The sequence below is a fragment of the Mytilus galloprovincialis genome, chromosome 14 (assembly GCF_965363235.1).
Source record: "Mytilus galloprovincialis chromosome 14, xbMytGall1.hap1.1, whole genome shotgun sequence".
Classification (NCBI taxonomy): domain Eukaryota; kingdom Metazoa; phylum Mollusca; class Bivalvia; order Mytilida; family Mytilidae; genus Mytilus; species Mytilus galloprovincialis.
Genome location: NC_134851.1, coordinates 46,051,010 through 46,078,799, shown reverse-complemented (window position 1 = coordinate 46,078,799; position 27,790 = coordinate 46,051,010). Strand labels below are relative to the sequence as shown.

Here is a 27,790-nt window from a genome sequence, read left to right as displayed (position 1 = left end):
ATAGATTATGAAAGTAGTTTCGGAAACATAGTTTATCGAAGTGTAAACTTTGAAAAAAAATCCAATTGACCAATCCAATTCGAGTATATATAGATATGCAAATCATATAAGAATTATCAAACAATCACATTCAACTAAATACAAATAAAGCAAGCAAGTCAATCCAAAAAGTCTAAATCTACATGCATTAGGAAATAAGCTCTAATAATTTTCTTAGATTCATCAGTGTTTTCCATTTGGCATTTAAGCCGGGTGTGCCGACCACCTTCTTTTGAAAGCCGACCACCTTTTGATTTTAGGAGGTGGTCGGCTTTTTTTTCAAAATCCGGATTTTTTTCGGTTCCGTATCGTTAAAATTTGAATACTAATCCCGCCTTGTTTTCATTGACAAAGATGGCGTTCAACCGTCAAATTTCAATGTTTTCATTAATCAATCGGGGGAAAAGAAAGGAAGATGACGATGATGATAAAGAAAATACTAGACCAAATAAGTTAAATAAAATTGATAGTAATGTTGAAGTTGTGGAAATTGAACAAAAATCAACCAAACAACGGAAAAGACACGCAAGTGAAGACAAATATGAGCAAGACTTCAAATGACTTATAGTCACAGAGAAAGGATACTACTGTTCTGTGTGTAAAAAATACGGCACAAAAGCAAGAAACAGAACAGAAACCTGGATCGAAAGGCCTTAAATCCATGCTGATGCATAAAATTGTAAATGAAAGAAGAGATAAAAGAGATAAATTTTTGAAAAAATAAAATCAAAGAATATTTGACAATTAATATGACTACTTCTATTTATGTTTGTTCAACTCCATAAAATGTGAATATTATACTAATCTTTATTTTTGTAAAATTTGTATGAATTTCATACAAATTTTACCTTGTGTTAATATATCAAACATCCAAATATTCATAATAAAAGTTTTAAAATGAGTGAAAAAACATAACCAATAAAATAAATGCTGAACAAACAAAATCTGCAACAAAATAAAAACTTACATTAGAGTACTGTGCATCTACAGACTTTAGACTGAAATCTAACAGTTGCTTTAGGTTTTCTATCCTAAAAAAAGAAAAACATCACTATTTGTTTCAGTATTGTATCTTTCTTAAATAACAAATAAAGTGATCCTAATATAGATAGATCCATGCTACCTCAGATTAAGATTTTCTGTTCTTTTTCAAAATTATTATTATTTATATTATACATTTATAGAATGATTCAAAATATCAACTTTATGTAATTGTCTTGATTTTGCTGATGTACTATGAACTTACTTACTATTATTATATATATATGTAGTTTTTTGCCAATAAACACATTACATAAAAAAAAAAGATAGATAGAAATCTATAGTTTGCATAATGATAAATAGTTCAAACTGAAACTGAAACTGAAACATGTACTAGACTGATAGGCTTAACCAAATATTTTTTCAGATGCTAGTTTAAAAGGACAGACACTTTATTCTGACCCTGGGACCAAATGCTGTGGCCTCAATTGAGAAATAGCAAAAACTGATTTTCAAATTTTTAGCAGGTAATCAACCCCACAACCTCCCTCAATCCAGACAAGCATTGTATTATAAGACAACCAAGGATATAGAGACTAAGATCTAGAAGTTACAAATTTTGACAAATACATGTAACAATATTTATTAAAAAAGATGTTTTCTGTCAAACTTAATAGAACATTGATATATAATAAATTGTACAATTTCTACTAACTTATCAAAAAATTCTAAGTTGATTGGACTTCATCAAAAACTCCCTTGACGAAAAACTTTGTTCTGAAGCAAGACAGACAGACAAACAGACAAACGATCAAAAAGACGAACAGATGAACATACGAACAAATGGACGAATGAACGGACTCACAGACTAAAAAAAAATAATGCTCATAAATGAGGCATAAAAATGTCATCACTAAAATAAACTGTAAAATTTAATTTCATATATATATTGGTATCTACTATCATTTATATTTATAACTTATCATATCTTTTACCTATTATGTCTAGCTGCTAACATGATAATTGTATAACCCTCATCATCAACACAACATAAATCACTTTCTGCAAGGTCATCTGTAGTTATCTGCCCCTAAAAATGACAATTGTATAACCCTCATCATCAAAACAACATAAATCACTTTCTACAAGGTCACAGGGTTTCCGATGGCAGTCGCCATTTTCAGAATTTGCAAAAAAATTATAATTGTGGCGATTAAAATTCGTCATTGGCAAAAGAATTTGGCGACAGAAATATATAGATAACGATTTTTTTTCATCCATCTTGTTTATTTACTTTTTTCTGGTTTCTGGAAATGAGATGTGCCAATGCTAATACAATTGCATACCAAATAATATTGACTTTTCAGAAGTAGTTAACCAAACCTAAACACAAACTAATACATGTAAACTAAGCAAAGTTTCAAAGTCAATAAACAATAACTGAGGGGGCAGGGCCGAATAATCTCTGTGGAAATGAGATGTATCAATGCTAATACAACTGCATACCAATTATCTTTGACCTAACACTAGTGATTCCCCATAAGCTGACCTAATCACAAATTAATGCACAAAACTAAGCAAAAGTTTCAAAGTGAATAGATCATGACTGACGGGGCAGGGCCAATTAATCTCCATAGAAATGAGATATGTCAAAGCTTATTTAACTGCATACCAATTATCATTAACTTACAATTAGTTGTTTCTCAAAAACTGACCTAATCACAAAGTAATACATTTTTGACACCGAGGTCACCGCTGTTGCCGCCGGAAAACAGCATACCTATGTCCCGCTTTTTGACTCCGTCAAGCGTGATAAAAACTGCCTCAGTCAGAAAAAAAAATGTTTGGGTAAGGTGACATATCTTCCTACTGACTTTAACATTGACAAAATCCAGCACAGCAAGTCAATCTCTCAAGGTCAATCTAGTACAAAGCAGAGTTTATTTTCATATTAGCTGACACTTGTTGAAAAGGTAAATAAAGCATGTGACCTCCCGAAATATTGAAAGAGAGCTTTTTAATAGTGGATGACGTTTTTATGCGATAGCAGTTGAGCAATTTCAGTTAATGTTTTGCTTCAATCTGGAAAATCTTTCTTATTCACTTTAATAGCAACCAAGTTAATTTGTGTGTGTTTTAAAACAAGTCTGAGCTAATACTTTCAATCGTGAATATGTATAAACATTTTTTTCTTAATGCTTACATTTATAATAATGTCAGCCAGAGTTTCCCGTCTTTGCTTCCGGCGCTGACAAATTATTTCATTGCAATCAGCAGATGTGTAGTACTGGTGCATTGTGGGAAGGTTGTCAGGGAGACAGCCATGGTAGTCTTCTTGGTTTATGTCAACTCCTCTCTTAATCAGACAGCTGAAAAACACAAAACACTTGTATTTATTTATTATGAAAACATTATGTCCTACCACTGACCTCAAACATCCTTTATTAATGTATGAAAAAGACAAATGTAATAATGTGTACATATATATATATAAGTAAGTCTGAAGCAGTGACAACTCTGCAACAGATTTCATCCATCGGTCACCAGCCTAGGTGATCAAATGGTCTAACGCGTCGGGAACAGTGCAAGGTGATTTGGTGCCACAATATTTCAATAGCATGAGTTCAAATCCCAGCCAGTGAAGAATAACAAATTTGCTTCCACAAATAACAGATCTAACGTTGTTGGGCTGATGTTTTGACTGACAACATATATATATATATAGATTGATTACCAACTTATTTTTCGCGAATGATTTTTTTTCACAAGTTTTCACAAGTAGTAAAATAACATGAAAATAAATCATTGTAAATATGTAAAATTTAGATGATTCCTTTTTCAAGTACTTCAAATAAATTAGAGAATCGTGAAATTAAATTGCTGCGAAAAGGGATAGAAAGAACTTAATGTGAAATAAAGTATCCGGGGAAATAAGTTGGTTTACAGTAGTTCTTAAAACATGAGGTGAGGATAACATTTGTTTTTATGAATTTCAAATTTTCTGTTCATTGTATAACTATCTCTGTCCAACATGTTTGCAGTTGATGTTTCATCTTTATCAAAACAAAAAATAATATAAACTTGTACTTTGCCTTTCACATACTCTACATCATATAAGGCTTAAATTTTTGGATGCTTCTGCTTAAAATACCCCTGTATTACCTGACTACATCTTCATGACAATTCTGTGCAGCGTAATGGAGGGCACTTCTACCATTTTCTACGTTTACTTTGTTAGGATCAGCTCCAAGTACACAAATCAATAACTGAAATAAATATCAAGACAAATCATCATAAAATAGTTTTTTTTCATGTTACTGTCTTTTCACTGAGTATATAATTGTTGACTGGTTATACATACTCAGTTGTAATACATTTAGGTAAACTGTCAATAAATGTAATTAATAGAAGTAAAATCAAGCTTAAAATCAGTGAAATTTGGAAAAAAATAACAGTTTTCTGTATATTTTGGTAATAAAAGCATAAAAATGGTTTATAAGGTTTGAACAATAAGCAAAACAGAATAAAACCACTTTTTAACTTCACTCAGAGCCTTCAACTTTAGTCGAAAAAGCGAGACTAAGCGATCCTACATTCCGTCGTCGTCGTCGGCGTCGTCCACAAATATTCACTCTGTGGTCAAAGTTTTTGAAATTTTAATAACTTTCTTAAACTATACTGAATATCTACCAAACTTGGACAGAAGCTTGTTTATGATCATAAGAAAGTATCCAGAAGTAAATTTTGTAAAAATAAAATTCCATTTTTTCCGTATTTTACTTATAAATGGACTTAGTTTTTCTGCGAGGAAACATTACATTCACTCTGTGGTTAAAGTTTTTAAAATTTTAATAACTTTCATAAAGTATCCTTGATTTGTACCAAACTTGGACAGAAGCTTGTTTATGATCATTAGATAGTATCAAGAAGAAAATTTTGTAAAAATAAATTTCCACTTTTTCGTATTTTACTTATAAATGGACTTAGTTTTTTTGCCAGAAACAAAACATTCACTCTGTGGTTTAAGTTTTTAAAATTTTTATAATGTTTTTAAACTATCCTGGATTTCTACCAAACTTAGACAAAAGCTTGTTTCTGATCATAAGATATTATTCAGAAGTAAATTTTGTAAAAAAAAAAATCACTTTTTCCGTATTTTACTTATAAATGGACTTAGTTTTTCTTCCAGTTAACATTACATACAGTCTGCAGTTAAAGTTTATAAAACATTTATTAGATTCACAAACTATCCTGGATTTTTTACCAAACTTGGAAGCTTCTTTCAATCAAAAGACAGTATCGAGAGGGAAATTTTTATTGATGTTTTTCTTCATTTTTGTTGAGTCTGCGATTAACAGCAAAAGTAGGCGAGACACTGGGTTCCATGGAACCCTTACAAATTTTTATATTAGTTTACAGTTGTTTTGTTCTCATGATTTATTATAACCATATATGTACATGCGTTTGTAAAATAGAACTTTATTAATTTGAAAAGCAGTTTTATTATTTAGGCCAAATAAAAAACATGAAATGCTGGATGACCAGAAACTTAAATGGATTATTGCTTTTCTTTTACCAATAAAGGTCTGAATGGAGAGTTGTCTCATTGGCACTCATACCACATCTTCTTATATCTATTACTGATGTTTCAGTATCCAAAGAAAAGTCTGCTATGTAGGCAAGTTTTAAAAAAAAAATCATATAATAATGATGTGTACAGATTGTCCACACTTACATCACATAGTATGCTGTTCCCAGACTGAGCTGCAATCATCAATGGGGTCATTCCCTTTGAATTACAGAGTTCAATATCTGCATGCTGTATCCTTACTAGAGTCATTATCAGTGGTAGTTGACATAGTCCTAAAATAGAAACATGAAACTGCAAACAAGGTCATGCTATTATGCCCTAATAGTTCAAACTATCAATTACAATGTGCTAAGCATAAATGAGTATTTTCAGCATGATAGTAAAATTTTAAACTTTAAACAAACAAGTACTAGCTGATCAAGCAATCTGAATATTCGTTACTTGTAACTATTCAACATTATCAAGCTCAACATGTAAATTAGATTATTTCTGAAAAAAATACTGTATCCTTGTCTCATTTGTTTTTGAGCTATTAAGAAAGCATTGTGAAGTCACAATTTCCATTGAAAAAAGCTTGCATATTACGAATTCATATGACGTACAAATACATATGGTCTGACCCTAGTGTTTATTTATTGGTACCAATTTTCATGCATTGAAGAAAGATTTATTTTTCATGCATATTTTATTTCGTGGTTTTTTTTGTTAATATTCACATAAAATATGAGTTAAAAAAAGTTCATCTTTACCCAAAACTACACAAAATAGGTACTGCACTGATAACAATGAATTTGTAGTAAGAAGTTAGTTAGTTTAAATATATCTAATTGTTTAAAAAGGACAAACATTCTGACATCAGACTCAGACTTCGCTTGAACTGAATTTTTAATGTGCTTTTTGTTATGCGGTTAATTTTCTACATTGGCTAGAGGTATAGGGGGAGGGTTGAAATCTCATAAGCATGTTTAACCCCGCTGCAATTTTGCGCTTGTCCCAAGTCAGGAGCCTCTGGCCTTTGTTAGTCTTGTATGATTTTTAATTTTAGTTTCTTGTGTATAATTTGGAGTTTAGTATGACGTCCATTATCACTGTACTAGTATACATATTTTTTAAGGGGTCAGCTGAAGGACGCCTCTGGGTGCAGGAGTTTTCACTACATTGAAGACCCATTGGTGGCCTTTGGCTGTTGTCTGCTCTTTGGTCAGGTTGTTGTCGCTTTGACACATTCCCCATTTCCTTTCTCAATTTTATTAAGCAGTGATTTGTCCTTCAAATTTTCAGTTTGTAAAGAAGAACAAACAGATGAAGATAAGATATAACAGGCAATAAGATCAGTCACTTATGTTTGATACAGTAAGTCTAAAAAGGCAAGCTAATGAATATGCATAGACAAAATAATGAATATGCATAGGAAAACTCATGAATATGCGTACATGTTTCAATAAATGTATTATGGAAGTGCAGCCTTATAAATTAAAAGCAAATACATTTATGTAATTTATGTGATGTATGTATTGACAAGTGTAGGGTTGAGATTTCCAAAGCATGTTTTACCTTGCCACATTCTGTATGCTCCTTTCCAAAGTCAGAAGCCTGAAAATCAGTGGTTGTTGTATATTTTTTTTGTGAATTAAATTGTTATAAGTTAGACAATCAGTTTTCTCGTTTGAAATGTTTTGAATTTTGCTTGCTGAAGCTTTTATAGCTTACTAAACTGTATGGGTTTTTTTAATTGTTGAAGGTCTTATTGTAACCAATGATTGCAAACATCCTTGTCATTTGAACTTTTATTTCATATATATGTTTTTTTTGCTGAATTATTACACAATTTGGTGTAAGGGCCATCTGAAGCCTATCTCTAGGTGCGGGATTTTCTCGCTGTATTAAAGACCCATTGGTGTTTTGTGCAATTGACTTGGTTTGTTGTCTCATTAACACATCCCCCATTTCCATTCTCAATTTAACCATAAGTATTTTTATGATAAATTAAGTCATTGCATAATGAACTCGGTTATTTCAAACATAAGTTCCTGAAACAATATTACCTCCCCTTACAGCTACATGGATCAGGAAATCACCATCTGTATTACATTCTGTATTCACATTGAAGTTTAAAGTCTACAAGTAAAATTACATGGTTAAAAACACAAGAAAGATCAAGTTCAGTTTCGTAGCATTCTGGCATCAAGCAGTAAACTATCTCATTTAAATTTGTATACCGGTAAATAAAATAATTTCTTTGCTATCTTTTAAATTAAATGATACAGCAACTATACAAAACAATAAATATAAGAAAAACATATATTTCCCATCATTATAGCAAGGTCTTGAAAACTGCATAAAAATAAGCTTGTTAAACACTCTAAGCATTTTTTTTCACAAAAGTAAATTGCAATATTTCGGTTTACCCAGTGACAGTTTTCTCATTAAAATTACCTTCAAAATTGTTAAATTGAAGATTATCAAACATTTTTTACAGGTTCAGATTAAGTCCCTTTAAATAGCATTTAGAACTTTTATTTCTACAATTAGTTGTATCTATTTTTCATTTTACCAACTGTTCTACTAAAAATATAAAATTATTCTCATTGTAAACATATGATGATACATTTGTAATACAAGTAAACCTTATTTTGTTACAAGATTTCATAATTTCACTCTCTTATCAAAAATTCCTTTAAGGTGGTACCCAACACTTTAACTAAAATTAATTTGGCTCGTTTAATTTTCTTAAAATTCTAACAAAGTATTTACTTTGACCCTTTGACAAAAATATAAATATTTCAAAAAATTTGAACCAACCGTTTTATCAGAAAAATTACACTGGTTATATAGCAGTTTGACAAACACTTATTTTGATCATTGAGAAGCTTAATATTCCCTTAACAACACAACGTAATCAAAACGTTTAGCTGAATTTACAGAGTTATCTCCCTGTAGTGTTAGGTACCACCTTAACTGTTGGTATGTAATTTATAAATCAATCTGTATGAGTTGTATCGCCAGATTTCCTGGAGATATTACTATTATAAGGCACAGGAGGTAAGCAAGCAAGCCAACAAAATGATAGCACCATCAAACAGCACTCAAAATTATACTTGATATTTTAAGCTCAACTAACTCACCTGCAAAATAACCAACTAAATAACTTTGTCAAGCTCCTCTTCAAATAGACTATCCCTTTTGTATGCCTGATAGACACCCCCCTTATTAACACCTTGGTTTACCATGTTTACAAGGTCTATAATTACAAAAATACAAAAGAAAGGACATGGGCTATCTCTATGACACAACATCTCTATATGCACAGCATTAACTACAAATAGTAAAGGAACAGCTCTTTTATTGCTGTTCTTCATCTCAATTTGCAAAGTCACAGTAATAAAGCCTATAATCCTGTCAACGTATATTTGTTCCACCTAACAGAAGTTCCAATGGAAACTTTGTTATAAACAATGTCATAATATCTGTTCCTGTTGGAACAAATATTCTATACCATTTATCATGTTTATTCCGTTAGGAACATTTACTGTAATATTTATTCCAGTGGAAATAATATTCCAGAATATTGTTTCCATTTGGAACTTATATTATGAAGGAACTTCTATTCCGTGACAATCCTACCTGTAGATTCATTTGTATTTCGTAAACATTTCCTGTCATTTGAGCCATTCTGAACAGCACTGATTTATCATGGAAACTGGGAACAATTAAAGTCTCGTAAGATGGACAAACACTTGTGTTGATGTGGTATTTTTTTGGTAGGTGTCTCCAAATCTTTGGACAAAAGCATGTCTCATCAGCTGTATAACCTAAAACAAAAACACAATTTATATAATTTAACATTTATATAATACATCATTCTGATCATAATCATGTGCACCGAGTAGAATTTGAAAAAAAAACAGATGACAGATCTAATTGGAAAACATATCCTGTTTCCAACCTTTGCTTACAAATATCTGCAACAGCTCTGTACAACTCTATTTTAAATATCTTTCAGGATCCTCTGGTTTTATCCTTATAATAAACACCTTCAGTTCAAAAATATGAAGGTTGAAATTTCATTGGCTTATGTAGACCACTTTCAAGTTTGCTCTTCACAGGAAAAACCTCATCAATTATGCGAGTCTTTATGACGCCATTTCCAGAATAGTCATCATCATTGTGGAGTATAAACTAGAAATAATATTTGTTCTGTAGGTACATATTCACAATTCCCTAATTCGCCGACATGTTTTCTGTATGCAGTTACCTCAGTGTGAACTTTCTCATAAAAATCAAGTAATCTCAATACGCAAGTGCGAAGGGGAATTTTTTTTTAAATTTAGAAAAAAAATGAACTCTAAAAATAAAATTGAAAAAAACCCTCCCCAACATGTTGATAACCCATCCCCCAAATTTATTTTTTTTAATTTTGAAGATTATTTTCTTTTCAGTACATATGTACAATTTCAGAGAGTTCCATAATAAAAACTTTAAATTTAAGTTGTTGTCTGGAAACAAAAAAAAATGCTCGTTTTTTATCCCTTTTTTATCATGTTTATCTTAATTTCTAAAGGTTTGGGGTAATTACCTCGAAACTCAATACCAGCATTTCCTTTGTGGTATTGAACCTTGTATTTCAATTTTAGAAAGATCCATACACTTAAATGTGTCTTCAAAACAACAACTACGATGACATGACAGCCTAAATGAACACAATTGTTTTGCAGTTGTATAAAAACTTATAAAAATTTATAGCAACATGAAATATTTGTAACATCTTGGATTTGTGAGCTATTTTTTAAAGATGTACAATAAATTTACAGAGAAAAAATTATGTTGTTCAAAGTTCAAATGTTATAGTTATATACCTCTCCTATCAGGGAGTTCAGGCATTACTTCAGATTTGGTTAGATAGGTAATCAAATGTGGTCTCCTCATTAAACAGGCATAGTGAAGTAAACCCTGTCCATCTTCCAAATGACAATCCAGTCCTTTAATGGAAATTATTGAAATAATTTAAATTGAGATGTATCAAATTGTAAAACAAAATAAAATTCCATACATTATCTAGTACATTGTACGCAAGAGAGTGATTGCCTGTAACAAAATCAATAAAGCTCTTTAAGGCATTCCTTTAAAAAATCTGTGTTTGATGTTGCCTAGCCAAACCTTGTATGAATGGGATGGTAGATTGGGATAATAAATTTTATTGGCCAACAACAAAAGAAAATACATAGGTACCTGGTATAGACAAGAAAATGATGTTAAAGCAGAAATTTTAAATTGTCTTGTGATATAAAAACAAATGTCTGGTAGGCTGCTTTTTAGGTTGGCAAGTAGGCAACATCAAACAATTTTAACTTTATTTATTTTGGCAAAAATAAACAGATAGTGGTAATTGCAATTATTCACAAACATTCACTTAAAAAAATTTACCAATAAGTTTAATTGTTCACTGAATCTCCTTCCTTTTATTGTATCTAATACACTGAATAAATACTTACTAACAAGAGACAAACTTATAAGAGATTCTAGTAATTGGACAGGACCACAAACAACAGCAAGCAAAGCTAGCTCAGATATAGCGTCACATAATGCTGTATTCTGTAATCCATCTGTTAACAACGATTTCAGACTGGACTCTTCTGGCCATAGAGATTCAAATTCAACAAGATTTCCGATACTAGTTTTACGATTTGAAAATCGTTGTTGGTTTAACGATAACGCAGGACGCCAAAACGTATTGCAGACATTTAAATATCTTTGGTTTGCTTCAACGAATTCCACTTTAGAAGCAAAATGTTTTTCAGCTTTTTCCAATATTTCTAGTGGCAAGAAAAAATTTCGATTTTGAAACGTGTGGTAATGAAACTTTGAGCATGTACACTGGCCTCCAGTTTCCAAATTTCCACCAATCACTAATGAACAACTAGCATTAGTTTCATCACAATTTGCATGCTCTTGATTTGTTTTTAGTTTCTTTTTATCTTTTGACAATTTCACTCCTTTTAACCATTGAAAATACTGTCTAAGGGAAGTCTTAACAGATTTGCTGTGAGTGTTTTTATCAACAAGAGGTTTCTGATTGTTGTGAATTTTGTATTTTCCATCATTTTGTCTTAGAACATGAACAGATTTACTAAAGTCATCGTTTTCTTCACGATCTTGTGGACCTCCACAATCAATAGACTGTACACCACCAAGATCTAGTGATTTTGTAAAATTTGATCTCTTTCGGTCTACCAAACTTTTTTCTGGAATGATATTTCCTAACGTAGACATATAGATTATCTATGTTTGAAACAGGCTTTTCCGTAAAATGTCTCTCTTGTATACAATACCAGCACTAAATGATTTGTTTCTTAATTCTTATTTGTTTTTCCATGACTTCCAACTTCCAACATGGTAAATGGTTTACCTGAAAGAGACAAATGAAATCAATGTCATCTCCTGCCATTAAAGTTTTTAAAAATATTGAACAAATTAAAAGTGCACATATAATCTTTAGTTGTCTTTTTTTTTTTTAAAAGACATTTTAAATTAATAATAAAATTTCTTCAATTAATACATCATTAAATTTACCAGATTTTTATAATTGTTATGTCACTACAAATTGTCACCACAAGTCTAGAGGTGTCATAGTATACATGTACATGTATATGACCATCCAAAAGACAAATTTTCATTTTCATGCACTTTTCTGTAAATTTCCAATGTCACAAATGATAAATGTGCCTGTTACAATTCAGGATCGATACCAAAGATTGTTGTTAATTGGGTGTTGTTCATGTTGTTGGTTCTTGTCTGTCATCATAATTTGTTTTACATAAATTGTTTTGTTATTAATTAGGCTGTCAGTTTTATGTTCTCATTTGAATTTCATATTTTTCATGTCAGCACCTTTTAAAGCCGACTGTACACTATGCTTTTTTTCTAATTATGAAGGCTGTTGGCTTAATTGCCTTGAATTGCTTCGTTACATCTACTATATTTGAACCTTGGTGAAAACACATATATGTATTGTAGTGTCCTCATCCATCATTGTTCATTCTCATGCTTATCACATCTCCTAAATATTTTTATATTATATTATCATGGTTATTATGTCAAAATTTTATAAGCAAATAAGAAGGTCTGTGAGTTCCGAAAAAAAATCTTGCCAAATGACATTAATTAACGGTAATTTTTGATAAACAACAATAAAATGTTCATTTTCTTTTAGATGATAAAAAATTGACTGATTTAAAAAAAAAAAAATATCTGTGACAATAACTAGTAGAACCTAAGGCAAGGAGGTATGTTAGTTAAAGCTAAGGGTAGCTGAAAATGACCATAAGAAGCCTGATGGTAAAGGGCATAAATTTTCTACCCCAACTAAGAACCAATTGATTGGTGAATTTCACCATTAACACAGATGGAATGGCCATGGGTTGAGCAGTGCAACTCTTTAATGAAAAAAAAAACCACAATGCCAGATGGGTGCATTACTGAGGGTAGTCCAAATAATTATGACGTCTTGAATGGCTATAATTTTTTTCTTTGACGCCTTACTTCGACGAAGTAAGGCGTCAAAGAAAAACATTATAATAGCCTTTCAAGACGTCATAATTATTTGGACTATACTGAGGGGGGATAGGAACTTTATCGGGACTCCGGGATCGGGTGTTTTTAAGCTCAGGATTTCGGGATTGACCATTTCGGGATCCGGGAATTCTTTTTTTTTGAATTTCGGGACCTCAGGATTTTGTGTTTTTAAGCTAGGGATTTCGCGATCAGGTATTTTTTAGCCCGAGATTTCGGGATCCTTACCCCCTCTCAATACTAATCCAGTTTCCCAAATTAGACTGTTCAACAATTCAGAGCATTTAGCATATAAAATGTGCTGAAAAACTTGAAAAACTTACAAAGCAAATTATTTTACTTACAGAATAGTACAAATCCTTGATTACAGATTGCTTGATTAATGTCATATATATGATTTTAATTAAACATGTTAACAGGTAAAAGGAAGTACATCAGCTGATCATGATGAGCACTTGATTTTGTGAAGCCTGATTGATTCTTTGCAGAACTCTATGGTTCATTGGCTAAAAATTAATTTCGTCGAATAAAATATGTAGTCAATGACAATTTGTTTATTTCCATTTAGATGGGTTTTTTCTGACAGCTTCAAAAATCATGTGTTTTTGTTTTTACCGGAAGTTCTCCAAGGACCCATCATTTCATAATATTGCTGACACAAATAACAAATGGACCAAAGTAAAAATTACATCCATAATTAATCAAACATATTTATTAATCATTAGTATTGTGATTTCCTCAGTTTTTTTTCAAATTCTTTGAATAATACGAGAAAGTATAGATTGTCTGTGTAATGTTTTGAGAAGATCCCTCTTGTTAGACTCACTTCCTGTTTAGAAAATTTGTTGTTTTATATTTTTATCTAACTTACATTTGTCATTTATTGATACAATCTCGTTCAAAAATAAGTATATAATGCGAAAACAGGTAATTGTTATGATCTGCTGAAGCTTACGGCATGATATCAAATAATTCATGATTCTTCAAAATACACAAATTAGAAAAATGAGGTGGGATCTACATGTCAACGATACAGTAGTAACCCAACAACACAAAAATGTCCTTATGCCAATGTAGACTTTTTTATGTGTATGTAAACAGTGTGTTACCTGTCCTACAACATGACCTTATAGTACCTTACAGTGTTGTTGGTTGCCAGTGTTACTGAACTTCAATTTTAATTTTAGTTTCTTGTGTACAATTTGGAAATTAGTATGGCGTTCATTATCACTGAACTAGTATATATTTGTTTAGGGGCCAGTTGAAGGACGCCTCCGGGTGCGGGAATTTCTCGCTACATTGAAGACCTGTTGGTGACCTTCTGCTGTTGTTTTTTTCTATGGTCGGGTTGTTGTCTCTTTGGCACATTCCCCATTTCCATTCTCAATTTTATTCAAATCTTGTCCAAATAATAAATTGAGACAAGCAGGAGGGACACATATGTCCATGTTTTAATGTATGCAAACTCTTTGTCATTGTTGTATCTCTTTCAAATAAAAGTCAGAGGATTAAACAATGTAATATTTTTCTTCAATGGTAATCCCACATGTACATTGTACATTTAACAGTCATTTATACTAGTGTCGGTATCAGGCTCGTTCGCCCTAATAACATGTTCGCCCTGAGTTCGTTCCCCCTACTTATAAATCTATATATTAATATTCAGACCATTAAAGTTGAATAAAATTATTCAGATATTTATATGGTATATATATATTCTTGAATTTTATGAAAACATGGAAATATTTAAAAGTTGGTGGCTTGTTAAGGATTATTAATTGTTTAATGACATAATAATTCTTGTTGTAATAGAGTGGGGTGCTCATTTTCGCCGGGGACACAATTTCACCGTTTAAGGATTTTGAGGTGTAAAAACTTCAAAGGATGGCTGAAATGGAAGAAATGTACCCGTAAATTATATTTTTATAACAAATATAATATTTTTTTAAACTGAGACAAAATTGCGGCTCCTACCGAAAATGACAGAAAAACCGACAACGATTTTCGGACAATTTCCTGAATAAAAAACACGATTTCAAAGAAGTATTTCTAAGTAAATATTTGACTGAATGCCCTTATTTTAAATTCTTTATACCTTTGAAATGTCTGCTATTCATCTATAATGCAATTGATTTGATAAAAATTGTTAAAAGCTGCGGTTATTTGGTTTTAAATAGATGTGTAAAAACGGCGAATATGTGTCCCCCATTGACAAAACATCCGAAAATTTCAAACACCCTTTAATCTAACTTTTCAGATGATTTTCTTAAAACAAACCGGTTTTCAAGCTTAAGTATATTTTGCATTTGAAGTTATCTTCATATAGAAATATCAGTATACTTCAAAAACATTTAGACCTGAACATAAACTGTAGAAAACATGGAAAGATGTGGCGAAAATGAGCACCCCACTCTACTTGTCTTTTGATGGTTTAATAATAAAAACAAACGTTTTGTTTTGATGAACTAGTCAGGTTGGAATTAATAAAAACAATGAATAGATGTGTACGAACTGTAATGCATCATGTGCATGGAAAGGATTTACAAGTTCATTTATTATTAGTCTCAGTTATACTAGGCATAACTGATTTTTATAGTTCGTGCTTATGTTGTACTGTTATACCACTGTCCCAGGTTAGGGGAAGGGTTGGGATCCCGCTAACATGTTTAACCCCGCCACATTATTTATGTATGTGCCTGTCCCAAGTCAGGAGCCTGTAATTCAGTGGTTGTCGTTTGTTTATGTGTTACATATTTGTTTTTCGTTGTTCATTGTTTTACATAAATAAGGCCGTTAGTTTTCTCGTTTGAATTGTTTTACATTGTCTTATCGGGGCCTATTATAGCTGACTATGCGGTATGGGCTTTGCTCATTGTTGAAGGCCGTACGGTGACCTATAGTTGTTAATGTCTGTGTCATTTTGTTCTTTTGTGGATAGTTGTCTCATTGACAATCATACCACATCTTCTTTTTTATATAAATTGACTGAATACAATTATTTTGTTAACAAATGTCAATAAATAATAATTAAAATTGACAACAACACTTCAAAAGATCTGCAATTTTATTATCTATGTCTACATGTTTCGCCTGCAAGGCAGGCTTCATCAGGACAATTTTTATACAGAAATTGAGCCCCTGAAGTACTCAAAGTGGTGCATTAAATTTGACGTCGTCATGGTGAGAGAAACAATGAAAAGTGAAAGTAGCAATACAGAGTTATAAATAGATAAGATAAATATAGAAAATTAAAGTTTGTATACAATGTAACTTGAGTTCGTTTTACTATTATATGATACATAAAATTGTTCTAAAGGCTTGGCATCTAATAGGACGAACTTCCCATGGTTCCTACCACTTCGCAAGGCTTCTCTTCCAACCTGGCCATAGTTGGAGGTTACTACTTCCCGGCGCGTCGGCAACAATAGGAAGATTATGATCGCCGCTGTGGATAATAAAATTGTCAAAAACTGTTCCTTTGTTAATTATTTGGTGACTATAATTTTTGGATCGTCTGCAGTAGTTGGTCTGTATAATGGCATAGTTGTGAATTCCTAGTTCATTTAAGATCGGCGCCCGTGGTACGTTTCTTCTGCAATCATTTATATCTGCTATCATTTATAGATGTATAGGTGGTGTCGGACATCTTGGTCATCTTGATTCAGTTGTTATTTCGTTGTAAGTATGGAATATTCCTTGGTCCATGTATATGCTGGTGGCCTGTAGATCGGCGCTGTTAGCTTGGCGGTTCCTTTCGGATGCAGGGGTTCACGATTAAATAATAAATTAAATTCCGCGAGGTGAACCAACGCCTGTGAAATCGTTTTGGTAGAGTCCCTGAAGTGGATACCTTGGTATGCCGGGTTGTCAAATCATGCAAATGAATGCAATCCTTAAATAATAATTAAAATTGACAACAACACTTCAAAAGATCTGCAATTTTATTATCTATGTCTACATGTTTCGCCTGCAAGGCAGGCTTCATCAGGACAATTTTTATACAGAAATTGAGCCCCTGAAGTACTCAAAGTGGTGCATTAAATTTGACGTCGTCATGGTGAGAGAAACAATGAAAAGTGAAAGTAGCAATACAGAGTTATAAATAGATAAGATAAATATAGAAAATTAAAGTTTGTATACAATGTAACTTGAGTTCGTTTTACTATTATATGATACATAAAATTGTTCTAAAGGCTTGGCATCTAATAGGACGAACTTCCCATGGTTCCTACCACTTCGCAAGGCTTCTCTTCCAACCTGGCCATAGTTGGAGGTTACTACTTCCCGGCGCGTCGGCAACAATAGGAAGATTATGATCGCCGCTGTGGATAATAAAATTGTCAAAAACTGTTCCTTTGTTAATTATTTGGTGACTATAATTTTTGGATCGTCTGCAGTAGTTGGTCTGTATAATGGCATAGTTGTGAATTCCTAGTTCATTTAAGATCGGCGCCCGTGGTACGTTTCTTCTGCAATCATTTATATCTGCTATCATTTATAGATGTATAGGTGGTGTCGGACATCTTGGTCATCTTGATTCAGTTGTTATTTCGTTGTAAGTATGGAATATTCCTTGGTCCATGTATATGCTGGTGGCCTGTAGATCGGCGCTGTTAGCTTGGCGGTTCCTTTCGGATGCAGGGGTTCACGATTAAATAATAAATTAAATTCCGCGAGGTGAACCAACGCCTGTGAAATCGTTTTGGTAGAGTCCCTGAAGTGGATACCTTGGTATGCCGGGTTGTCAAATCATGCAAATGAATGCAATCCTTAAATAATAATTAAAATTGACAACAACACTTCAAAAGATCTGCAATTTTATTATCTATGTCTACATGTTTCGCCTGCAAGGCAGGCTTCATCAGGACAATTTTTATACAGAAATTGAGCCCCTGAAGTACTCAAAGTGGTGCATTAAATTTGACGTCGTCATGGTGAGAGAAACAATGAAAAGTGAAAGTAGCAATACAGAGTTATAAATAGATAAGATAAATATAGAAAATTAAAGTTTGTATACAATGTAACTTGAGTTCGTTTTACTATTATATGATACATAAAATTGTTCTAAAGGCTTGGCATCTAATAGGACGAACTTCCCATAGATAATAAAATTGCAGATCTTTTGAAGTGTTGTTGTCAATTTTAATTATTATTTAAGGATTGCATTCATTTGCATGATTTGACAACCCGGCATACCAAGGTATCCACTTCAGGGACTCTACCAAAACGATTTCACAGGCGTTGGTTCACCTCGCGGAATTTAATTTATTATTTAATCGTGAACCCCTGCATCCGAAAGGAACCGCCAAGCTAACAGCGCCGATCTACAGGCCACCAGCATATACATGGACCAAGGAATATTCCATACTTACAACGAAATAACAACTGAATCAAGATGACCAAGATGTCCGACACCACCTATACATCTATAAATGATAGCAGATATAAATGATTGCAGAAGAAACGTACCACGGGCGCCGATCTTAAATGAACTAGGAATTCACAACTATGCCATTATACAGACCAACTACTGCAGACGATCCAAAAATTATAGTCACCAAATAATTAACAAAGGAACAGTTTTTGACAATTTTATTATCCACAGCGGCGATCATAATCTTCCTATTGTTGCCGACGCGCCGGGAAGTAGTAACCTCCAACTATGGCCAGGTTGGAAGAGAAGCCTTGCGAAGTGGTAGGAACCATGGGAAGTTCGTCCTATTAGATGCCAAGCCTTTAGAACAATTTTATGTATTATATAATAGTAAAACGAACTCAAGTTACATTGTATACAAACTTTAATTTTCTATATTTATCTTATCTATTTATAACTCTGTATTGCTACTTTCACTTTTCATTGTTTCTCTCACCATGACGACGTCAAATTTAATGCACCACTTTGAGTACTTCAGGGGCTCAATTTCTGTATAAAAATTGTCCTGATGAAGCCTGCCTTGCAGGCGAAACATGTAGACATAGATAATAAAATTGCAGATCTTTTGAAGTGTTGTTGTCAATTTTAATTATTATTTAAGGATTGCATTCATTTGCATGATTTGACAACCCGGCATACCAAGGTATCCACTTCAGGGACTCTACCAAAACGATTTCACAGGCGTTGGTTCACCTCGCGGAATTTAATTTATTATTTAATCGTGAACCCCTGCATCCGAAAGGAACCGCCAAGCTAACAGCGCCGATCTACAGGCCACCAGCATATACATGGACCAAGGAATATTCCATACTTACAACGAAATAACAACTGAATCAAGATGACCAAGATGTCCGACACCACCTATACATCTATAAATGATAGCAGATATAAATGATTGCAGAAGAAACGTACCACGGGCGCCGATCTTAAATGAACTAGGAATTCACAACTATGCCATTATACAGACCAACTACTGCAGACGATCCAAAAATTATAGTCACCAAATAATTAACAAAGGAACAGTTTTTGACAATTTTATTATCCACAGCGGCGATCATAATCTTCCTATTGTTGCCGACGCGCCGGGAAGTAGTAACCTCCAACTATGGCCAGGTTGGAAGAGAAGCCTTGCGAAGTGGTAGGAACCATGGGAAGTTCGTCCTATTAGATGCCAAGCCTTTAGAACAATTTTATGTATCATATAATAGTAAAACGAACTCAAGTTACATTGTATACAAACTTTAATTTTCTATATTTATCTTATCTATTTATAACTCTGTATTGCTACTTTCACTTTTCATTGTTTCTCTCACCATGACGACGTCAAATTTAATGCACCACTTTGAGTACTTCAGGGGCTCAATTTCTGTATAAAAATTGTCCTGATGAAGCCTGCCTTGCAGGCGAAACATGTAGACATAGATAATAAAATTGCAGATCTTTTGAAGTGTTGTTGTCAATTTTAATTATTATTTAAGGATTGCATTCATTTGCATGATTTGACAACCCGGCATACCAAGGTATCCACTTCAGGGACTCTACCAAAACGATTTCACAGGCGTTGGTTCACCTCGCGGAATTTAATTTATTATTTAATCGTGAACCCCTGCATCCGAAAGGAACCGCCAAGCTAACAGCGCCGATCTACAGGCCACCAGCATATACATGGACCAAGGAATATTCCATACTTACAACGAAATAACAACTGAATCAAGATGACCAAGATGTCCGACACCACCTATACATCTATAAATGATAGCAGATATAAATGATTGCAGAAGAAACGTACCACGGGCGCCGATCTTAAATGAACTAGGAATTCACAACTATGCCATTATACAGACCAACTACTGCAGACGATCCAAAAATTATAGTCACCAAATAATTAACAAAGGAACAGTTTTTGACAATTTTATTATCCACAGCGGCGATCATAATCTTCCTATTGTTGCCGACGCGCCGGGAAGTAGTAACCTCCAACTATGGCCAGGTTGGAAGAGAAGCCTTGCGAAGTGGTAGGAACCATGGGAAGTTCGTCCTATTAGATGCCAAGCCTTTAGAACAATTTTATGTATCATATAATAGTAAAACGAACTCAAGTTACATTGTATACAAACTTTAATTTTCTATATTTATCTTATCTATTTATAACTCTGTATTGCTACTTTCACTTTTCATTGTTTCTCTCACCATGACGACGTCAAATTTAATGCACCACTTTGAGTACTTCAGGGGCTCAATTTCTGTATAAAAATTGTCCTGATGAAGCCTGCCTTGCAGGCGAAACATGTAGACATAGATAATAAAATTGCAGATCTTTTGAAGTGTTGTTGTCAATTTTAATTATTATTTAAGGATTGCATTCATTTGCATGATTTGACAACCCGGCATACCAAGGTATCCACTTCAGGGACTCTACCAAAACGATTTCACAGGCGTTGGTTCACCTCGCGGAATTTAATTTATTATTTAATCGTGAACCCCTGCATCCGAAAGGAACCGCCAAGCTAACAGCGCCGATCTACAGGCCACCAGCATATACATGGACCAAGGAATATTCCATACTTACAACGAAATAACAACTGAATCAAGATGACCAAGATGTCCGACACCACCTATACATCTATAAATGATAGCAGATATAAATGATTGCAGAAGAAACGTACCACGGGCGCCGATCTTAAATGAACTAGGAATTCACAACTATGCCATTATACAGACCAACTACTGCAGACGATCCAAAAATTATAGTCACCAAATAATTAACAAAGGAACAGTTTTTGACAATTTTATTATCCACAGCGGCGATCATAATCTTCCTATTGTTGCCGACGCGCCGGGAAGTAGTAACCTCCAACTATGGCCAGGTTGGAAGAGAAGCCTTGCGAAGTGGTAGGAACCATGGGAAGTTCGTCCTATTAGATGCCAAGCCTTTAGAACAATTTTATGTATCATATAATAGTAAAACGAACTCAAGTTACATTGTATACAAACTTTAATTTTCTATATTTATCTTATCTATTTATAACTCTGTATTGCTACTTTCACTTTTCATTGTTTCTCTCACCATGACGACGTCAAATTTAATGCACCACTTTGAGTACTTCAGGGGCTCAATTTCTGTATAAAAATTGTCCTGATGAAGCCTGCCTTGCAGGCGAAACATGTAGACATAGATAATAAAATTGCAGATCTTTTGAAGTGTTGTTGTCAATTTTAATTATTTATTATTTAAGGATTGCATTCATTTGCATGATTTGACAACCCGGCATACCAAGGTATCCACTTCAGGGACTCTACCAAAACGATTTCACAGGCGTTGGTTCACCTCGCGGAATTAAATGTCAATAAAGATAAATTCATTGTATTCCAGTATGCTAGACTACTATGCAAATCAAAAGGAAAATAATAAATTGGGTTTCGGCAATACAAATATTCAGGCAATTTTTCAACAAACTTTAACATTATCTGTTCAAATAATAAACATTATGCAACAAGACAACAATTAGAAACAAAATAATAATCAGGGTGAATGGACCCTGGGTGAACAGGTACTAGGGCGAACATGAATCAGGTTGAACGGACCCAGATTCTACATATTTAGGTAAAATTACCATCAGGTGTCAAACATTAGTGTTAAATTGGTTAAGATTTTACTAATGTTCGTCAAATTATCTTATATTTGGTTTATATAAGTCTGAGGTCTCAAATAACTATTGTTATCATTGAAATAAAATTTGAATTTCAAATTAAATTCAGTCTATTGTTATATTGTCTTAAACATGTTAAAGGCAGTGTATATTTTGTCATCATGCACAAAAAATTACCATTCACATCATTCAACCAGAATTTTTACCATAATTTGTAATGAAGGTACCCCCATTACCACCCTCATATATTGAATGACAGTTTTCTGGTTTGAATTGTTTTACACTGGTGATGTTGAGGCCTGTTATAGCTGACTATGCAATATGGGCTTTCTCATTGTTGAAGGCTGTACGTTGACCTATAGCTTTAATTTCTGTGTCTTTTGGTCGTTTGTGGAGAGTTGTCTGAATTGCACATACATGTACCACATCTTTTTATTTCATTTTAAAAAGTCTATACTCAATGCATATTCAGCTATAAAAGGCCACAAAATGACAGATGTAAAACAATTCAAACAAGAAGACTGACAGCCTGATTTATGTACAAAAGAAAGAAAGAAAACACACACATACATGTACATGTATGATAAATACAGTGCTCAACTAACATCAACCACTAAATTGGGGGTCTCATTGGGGGGTACTGATCACGGATCCCGCTTACTGTTTTGTCACATTCCCGTTTCCCGCTTACACTATGTACGTAAGCAATTCTCATTTTTTTGTCATTTCACGGATCCCGCTAGACCTCATTTCCTGTTTTCACGACACAATAATTTGACTTTCACGTTTCACGCTTACAAAAAATCGGCAATCCCACATACGCTTAGACCCCAATGAGACCCACTAAATTATAGGCACTTGACTTGTGACAGACACATACTGATTGTGACATGCAAGATCCGAAACCCTCCCCTAACATCACATTCAAATAGTGGTCATGTGTAATAGCACAAAATTTTATCCAACTATAAAAAAGTCAGTTGAGAAGTGCTTAACTCATTAGATCTATACAAAGCGGAAAAAATACTAACAAATACACAGATCAGACAAGTTACATTAATTTTACATCCCTACTACTAAAACAAGACTACTTACAGACCTGAGAGTAATGACAGTTACTGGCAAATAACTAACAGCTTGCATTGTTCAAAACCATTAACATGATTAACATCTTATAAAAAATTCATGTATTTATTTTAAGACTGAATTAAACATTCAATAAGTTTACAACAAAATTCAATGCATATAAATATAATTATTACATTGGTTGCAATGAATTACATTGATTTCCCAGTGAAATAAAAACCGATAATTTCACATGTGAAATAAACATGGTTATTTCACTCTCTGACATCTTACAACAATAGGCGTTGTGAAGACGTCGATAAGGGACGACATCAAAAGTTCAATGAAGGATAAAAAACTTAATTCACATAGTTTTTTCACTGACCCCCCCACCCCCCTCTTAACTTAATTTGGGAAAAATTGATTGACCCATATGGATATATGTAAAAATCAATGTCGGATAACCAAATCTTGCAGCCGTTCAACCCCCCCACCCCCAAACTATTTGAATAAAGTTTTTTATCTTACATTGATCTTTTGATGTCGTCCCTAACAGTGGAGCAAAACAAATTGTGAATGCGTAGAAAAAAGATCTAGTTCCTTACATGCACATGTTTTACATTAATTTCTTTAAAAAAGCCATTTGCCAATGTAATAAAAAGAATAATTAATAAAAGAATTCAAATATCAAAAAATATTTAACTAGTGACCGAACAACACTGATAATTAACTGATGCGCTACACGCATTCGTGAATTAATGTGTTGTCGGTCACTCGTTGAATATTTTTCTCTATTTAAATGCTTCGATTAGTTATTCTATAAATATCTTTTCATTCTGTGTAAATAACAATAAACAGTTATATATATATCGTGTATAATTTGGCTTTGACCAATCAATTCAGTTGATTTAAAAAAACATCCTGATTATTCATGCACATTTTTTGTATTCAAATTTATATTTTGTAGGTTTAACAGAAGAGACTAAGATTCAAATTACAAGAGTTTTAAAGCTCTGGATTTGGAACAACAAAAGTCAACACCAGGATTCTTATGTTGTGAACAGTCTTTGTTACCATGGTTACAGCATGAATATATTTTGAAAGTTTTTCTTATATTTTAAATCAATGCTAAATTTACAAAACATTTTTTTTATAATTGCTTATTCTTAAAAAATTAAAAATGTGAAAATGTAATGTCTTGAAGTGGAAGAGAAGGCAACTTCATACTAATGAATAGTTGTGAATATTAAAAATACATGGAAGTAATAGAACCTGTGACCAGTCAGAGTCACTTATTATTTCATGGAAGTAATACTTGCTGTCTTACGTCCCCGACACAATGTCGGGAGTCATGATTTTAAGCTTAAAGGAGGCATTCTTGAGTATAAACCAAAACTGTATGATATTCTGTTGTTTGATAGTACAAAAAACCATGAACCACGACCAACAAAATATCTCCCAGCATTTCCATTAACCAACTCAGAGGAGGAGCCTAGGGATGAAGTTTTAACTAATTTGTACCAGTTGACAGGGGGAGACAAGCATGGTGGAATCAAAGGTTTGTACATGTATTTAAAATTCTTTGTTATTGTTAGAACTTAATTTTGAAATGGAAACGGGAAAGAAAAAGTAAGGTGTTTTAATTCAATGCTTTTGAATAAATTAAAAGAAAAGAAACATGGTTTGCATGCTGTTCATGATCATCATCTCAAAGTCACAGTCAGGCCATCTTCATGGAGTAAGCCTCAACCTCACAGCAAATTCAAAGTTGTTGTGTGATTTACAGTAAGACAATCACATAAATAACTATGCCAATTTTGACAATAAATGTCTCTCCAGTGACACTTGAGGCCAACATACATAAAAATCCAAAACTAATGCAGCAAATTAGCTTATCAAATAAAAAGTCCAGAGGATGTAAATATGTAACGGGATATTTCTGGACAAATACAACGATCTAATATAGGGTTCTGTTTTCTTTTAATACACAATATTTAAGACCCTACAACATATAATAACAAATAATAAATATTCACATGACAAGACAGTGCATATACATTGTAACATATGGGCAAAGGGGAATAACTACAATTCATATTTATTCCTTTAGATATTTATATACTGAAATAAGTCCTAAAAGCACACAAATCTAACTGTTTGGTTAACTTTCCAATACAATATTCATATGTATCTCATAATAATTAATGATCATATACATCTAACACCTATTGGTCACTGTAATTCCTGTATAATGTACATGTATTGCCTGCAAAAGGGGACATAACTTATTATGATGTTTTTTCTTGATATTTAACTTTACTGATATTTAATTAAAGTTACATTGTAGATGAGAGGTGGCTACTGATTTCATGGATGTGACAAACAGAAATCGATTCCTTGTCCTATTCACTCAAGGGAGATAACTTATTTTATAATATTTATTTCTTGATTTTTATAAAATTTACATTTTAGGTGAGAGGGGATTGCTGATCCCATGGAAAAGACAAGCAGAAAGAGATTCTTTGTCAAGTTTTTATGTGTATTGTATTCCTGTTAACTATAGAGGTAAATATAAATAAGAAAATGTGGTATGAGTACCAATGAGACAACTCTCCCTCCAAGTGACAAGTCACAAAATATAAAAAGTTAAACAATTATAGGTCAGAGTACAGCCTTCAACACTGAGCCTTGGATTACGATGAACAGCAAGCTATAAAGGACCCAAAAATTACTAGTGTAAATCAATTCAAACAGGGAAAAAGGGTCTAATCTACATGAGAAATGAGAAACAATAAACACTAATGAACCGCAGCAACATATATAAAAAGTGTTTTTGCGCTATAAATTTTATCAGTTTACTTTTACACTACAGCTTGTCTTATTCTATATGCATAGGTTGCTGTACGAATGGTAAGGCTAGGATTAAAAATGTAATTATTTCTATTTGAACTTTGATTAGAAAAACAAATATATTGTCCAGCTGAAGGACGACTCCGGGTGCGGGAATTTCTTGCTACATTGAAGACCTGTTGGAGGCCTTCTGCTGTTGTTTTTTCTATGGTCGGGTTGTTGTCTCTTTGACACATTCCCCATTTCCATTCTCAATTTTATTTTTTCAGTTTATACATATTTTATTCAAAAGGACAACTTGATCAGACACATGTTCTTTTAAAATCAAATTGTTGCAAGATTCTATGATTTGATTCTAATTAAATACAGTAAAGATAATTTTTTTCTTTGTCTATATTGTAGATAAATTGAATGCTGTTTTTGTGGACAAGTCACCTGATAAACCAGGTTTCTACTCACTAGAAAATGTGATAGACTCTATCAACAATAGAAGTATCAGTTTCCCTCCACCTACAAGAAAATTTATATCACACTTAGAGAGGTTTGTAATTTGTATATTTTACAGTCAGTCAGGTTTTATTTAAGGTGGTACCTAACACTACAGGGAGATAACTCTGTAAAATCAGCTAAATGTTTTAATTACGTTGTGTTGTTAAGGGAATATTAAGCTTCTCAATGATCAAAATAAGTGTTTGTCAAACTGCTATATAACCAGTGTAATTTTTCTGATGAAACGGTTGGTTCAAATTTTTTTTTTTTATTTTTGTCAAAGGGTCAAAGTAAATACTTTGTCAAAATTTTAAGAAATTAAACGAGCCAAATTTATTTTAGTTAAAGTGTTAGGTACCACCTTAAATATTGAATTCTATTTTTTGTAAATTCATTGGGGTTTATAGTGTTGACCGAAGTTCATTTTGTATAAAGTGTGCGAGTGCTTGAATACAAATGTGTGCACAGTCAACAATTTTACAACCCTATGAAATTACTAAATAAAGTGTTCAATACTTTGCTATGAATATGAAAACATGATAACCTGTGCACTTTATCATAGAAACGTGTGTCATCTACAATTATGAAAACATGATAACCTGTGCACTTTATCATAGAAACGTGTGTCATCTACAATTATGAAAACATGATAACCTGTGCACTTTATCATAGAAACGTGTGTCATCTACAATTATGAAAACATGATAACCTGTGCACTTTATCATAGAAACGTGTGTCATCTACAATTATGAAAACATGATAACCTGTGCACTTTATCATAGAAACGTGTGTCATCTACAATTATGAAAACATGATAACCTGTGCACTTTATCATAGAAACGTGTGTCATCTACAATTATGAAAACATGATAACCTGTGCACTTTATCATAGAAACGTGTGTCATCTACAATTATGAAAACATGATAACCTGTGCACTTTATCATAGAAACGTGTGTCATCTACAATTATGAAAACATGATAACCTGTGCACTTTATCATAGAAACGTGTGTCATCTACAATTATGAAAACATGATAACCTGTGCACTTTATCATAGAAACGTGTGTCATCTACAATTATGAAAACATGATAACCTGTGCTCTTTATCATAGAAACGTGTGT

At 32.8% G+C, this 27,790-nt stretch overlaps 2 protein-coding genes across 3 annotated transcripts in view; one reads left to right on the top strand and one right to left on the bottom strand.

Moving 5' to 3' along the window:
* Nucleotides 1–13,753, bottom strand: part of LOC143059546 (uncharacterized) — a 38,124-nt gene extending 24,371 nt beyond the window's left edge. Inside the window, exons 1-10 of one of the 2 annotated variants that reach the window (XM_076233063.1) lie at nucleotides 13,525–13,753; nucleotides 11,104–12,017; nucleotides 10,468–10,590; nucleotides 9,236–9,423; nucleotides 7,657–7,729; nucleotides 5,756–5,883; nucleotides 4,183–4,286; nucleotides 3,224–3,389; nucleotides 2,016–2,110; nucleotides 1,007–1,070 (exon numbers count right to left, since the gene is read on the bottom strand). In XM_076233063.1, the coding sequence (XP_076089178.1) occupies nucleotides 1,007–1,070; nucleotides 2,016–2,110; nucleotides 3,224–3,389; nucleotides 4,183–4,286; nucleotides 5,756–5,883; nucleotides 7,657–7,729; nucleotides 9,236–9,423; nucleotides 10,468–10,590; nucleotides 11,104–11,881 (1,719 nt within the window). In that variant the 5' untranslated portion in view covers nucleotides 11,882–12,017; nucleotides 13,525–13,753. The remainder of the gene's footprint in view (nucleotides 1–1,006; nucleotides 1,071–2,015; nucleotides 2,111–3,223; nucleotides 3,390–4,182; nucleotides 4,287–5,755; nucleotides 5,884–7,656; nucleotides 7,730–9,235; nucleotides 9,424–10,467; nucleotides 10,591–11,103; nucleotides 12,018–13,524) is intronic. The other variant, XM_076233064.1, reaches the window with a different exon arrangement.
* A 261-nt stretch (nucleotides 13,754–14,014) lies between these two features.
* LOC143059686 (krev interaction trapped protein 1-like) overlaps nucleotides 14,015–27,790 on the top strand; it is a 39,593-nt gene continuing 25,817 nt past the window's right edge. Inside the window, exons 1-4 of the mRNA XM_076233228.1 lie at nucleotides 14,015–14,107; nucleotides 24,297–24,887; nucleotides 25,802–25,894; nucleotides 26,582–26,720. Coding sequence (XP_076089343.1) covers nucleotides 24,632–24,887; nucleotides 25,802–25,894; nucleotides 26,582–26,720 — 488 coding nt within the window. The 5' untranslated portion in view covers nucleotides 14,015–14,107; nucleotides 24,297–24,631. The remainder of the gene's footprint in view (nucleotides 14,108–24,296; nucleotides 24,888–25,801; nucleotides 25,895–26,581; nucleotides 26,721–27,790) is intronic.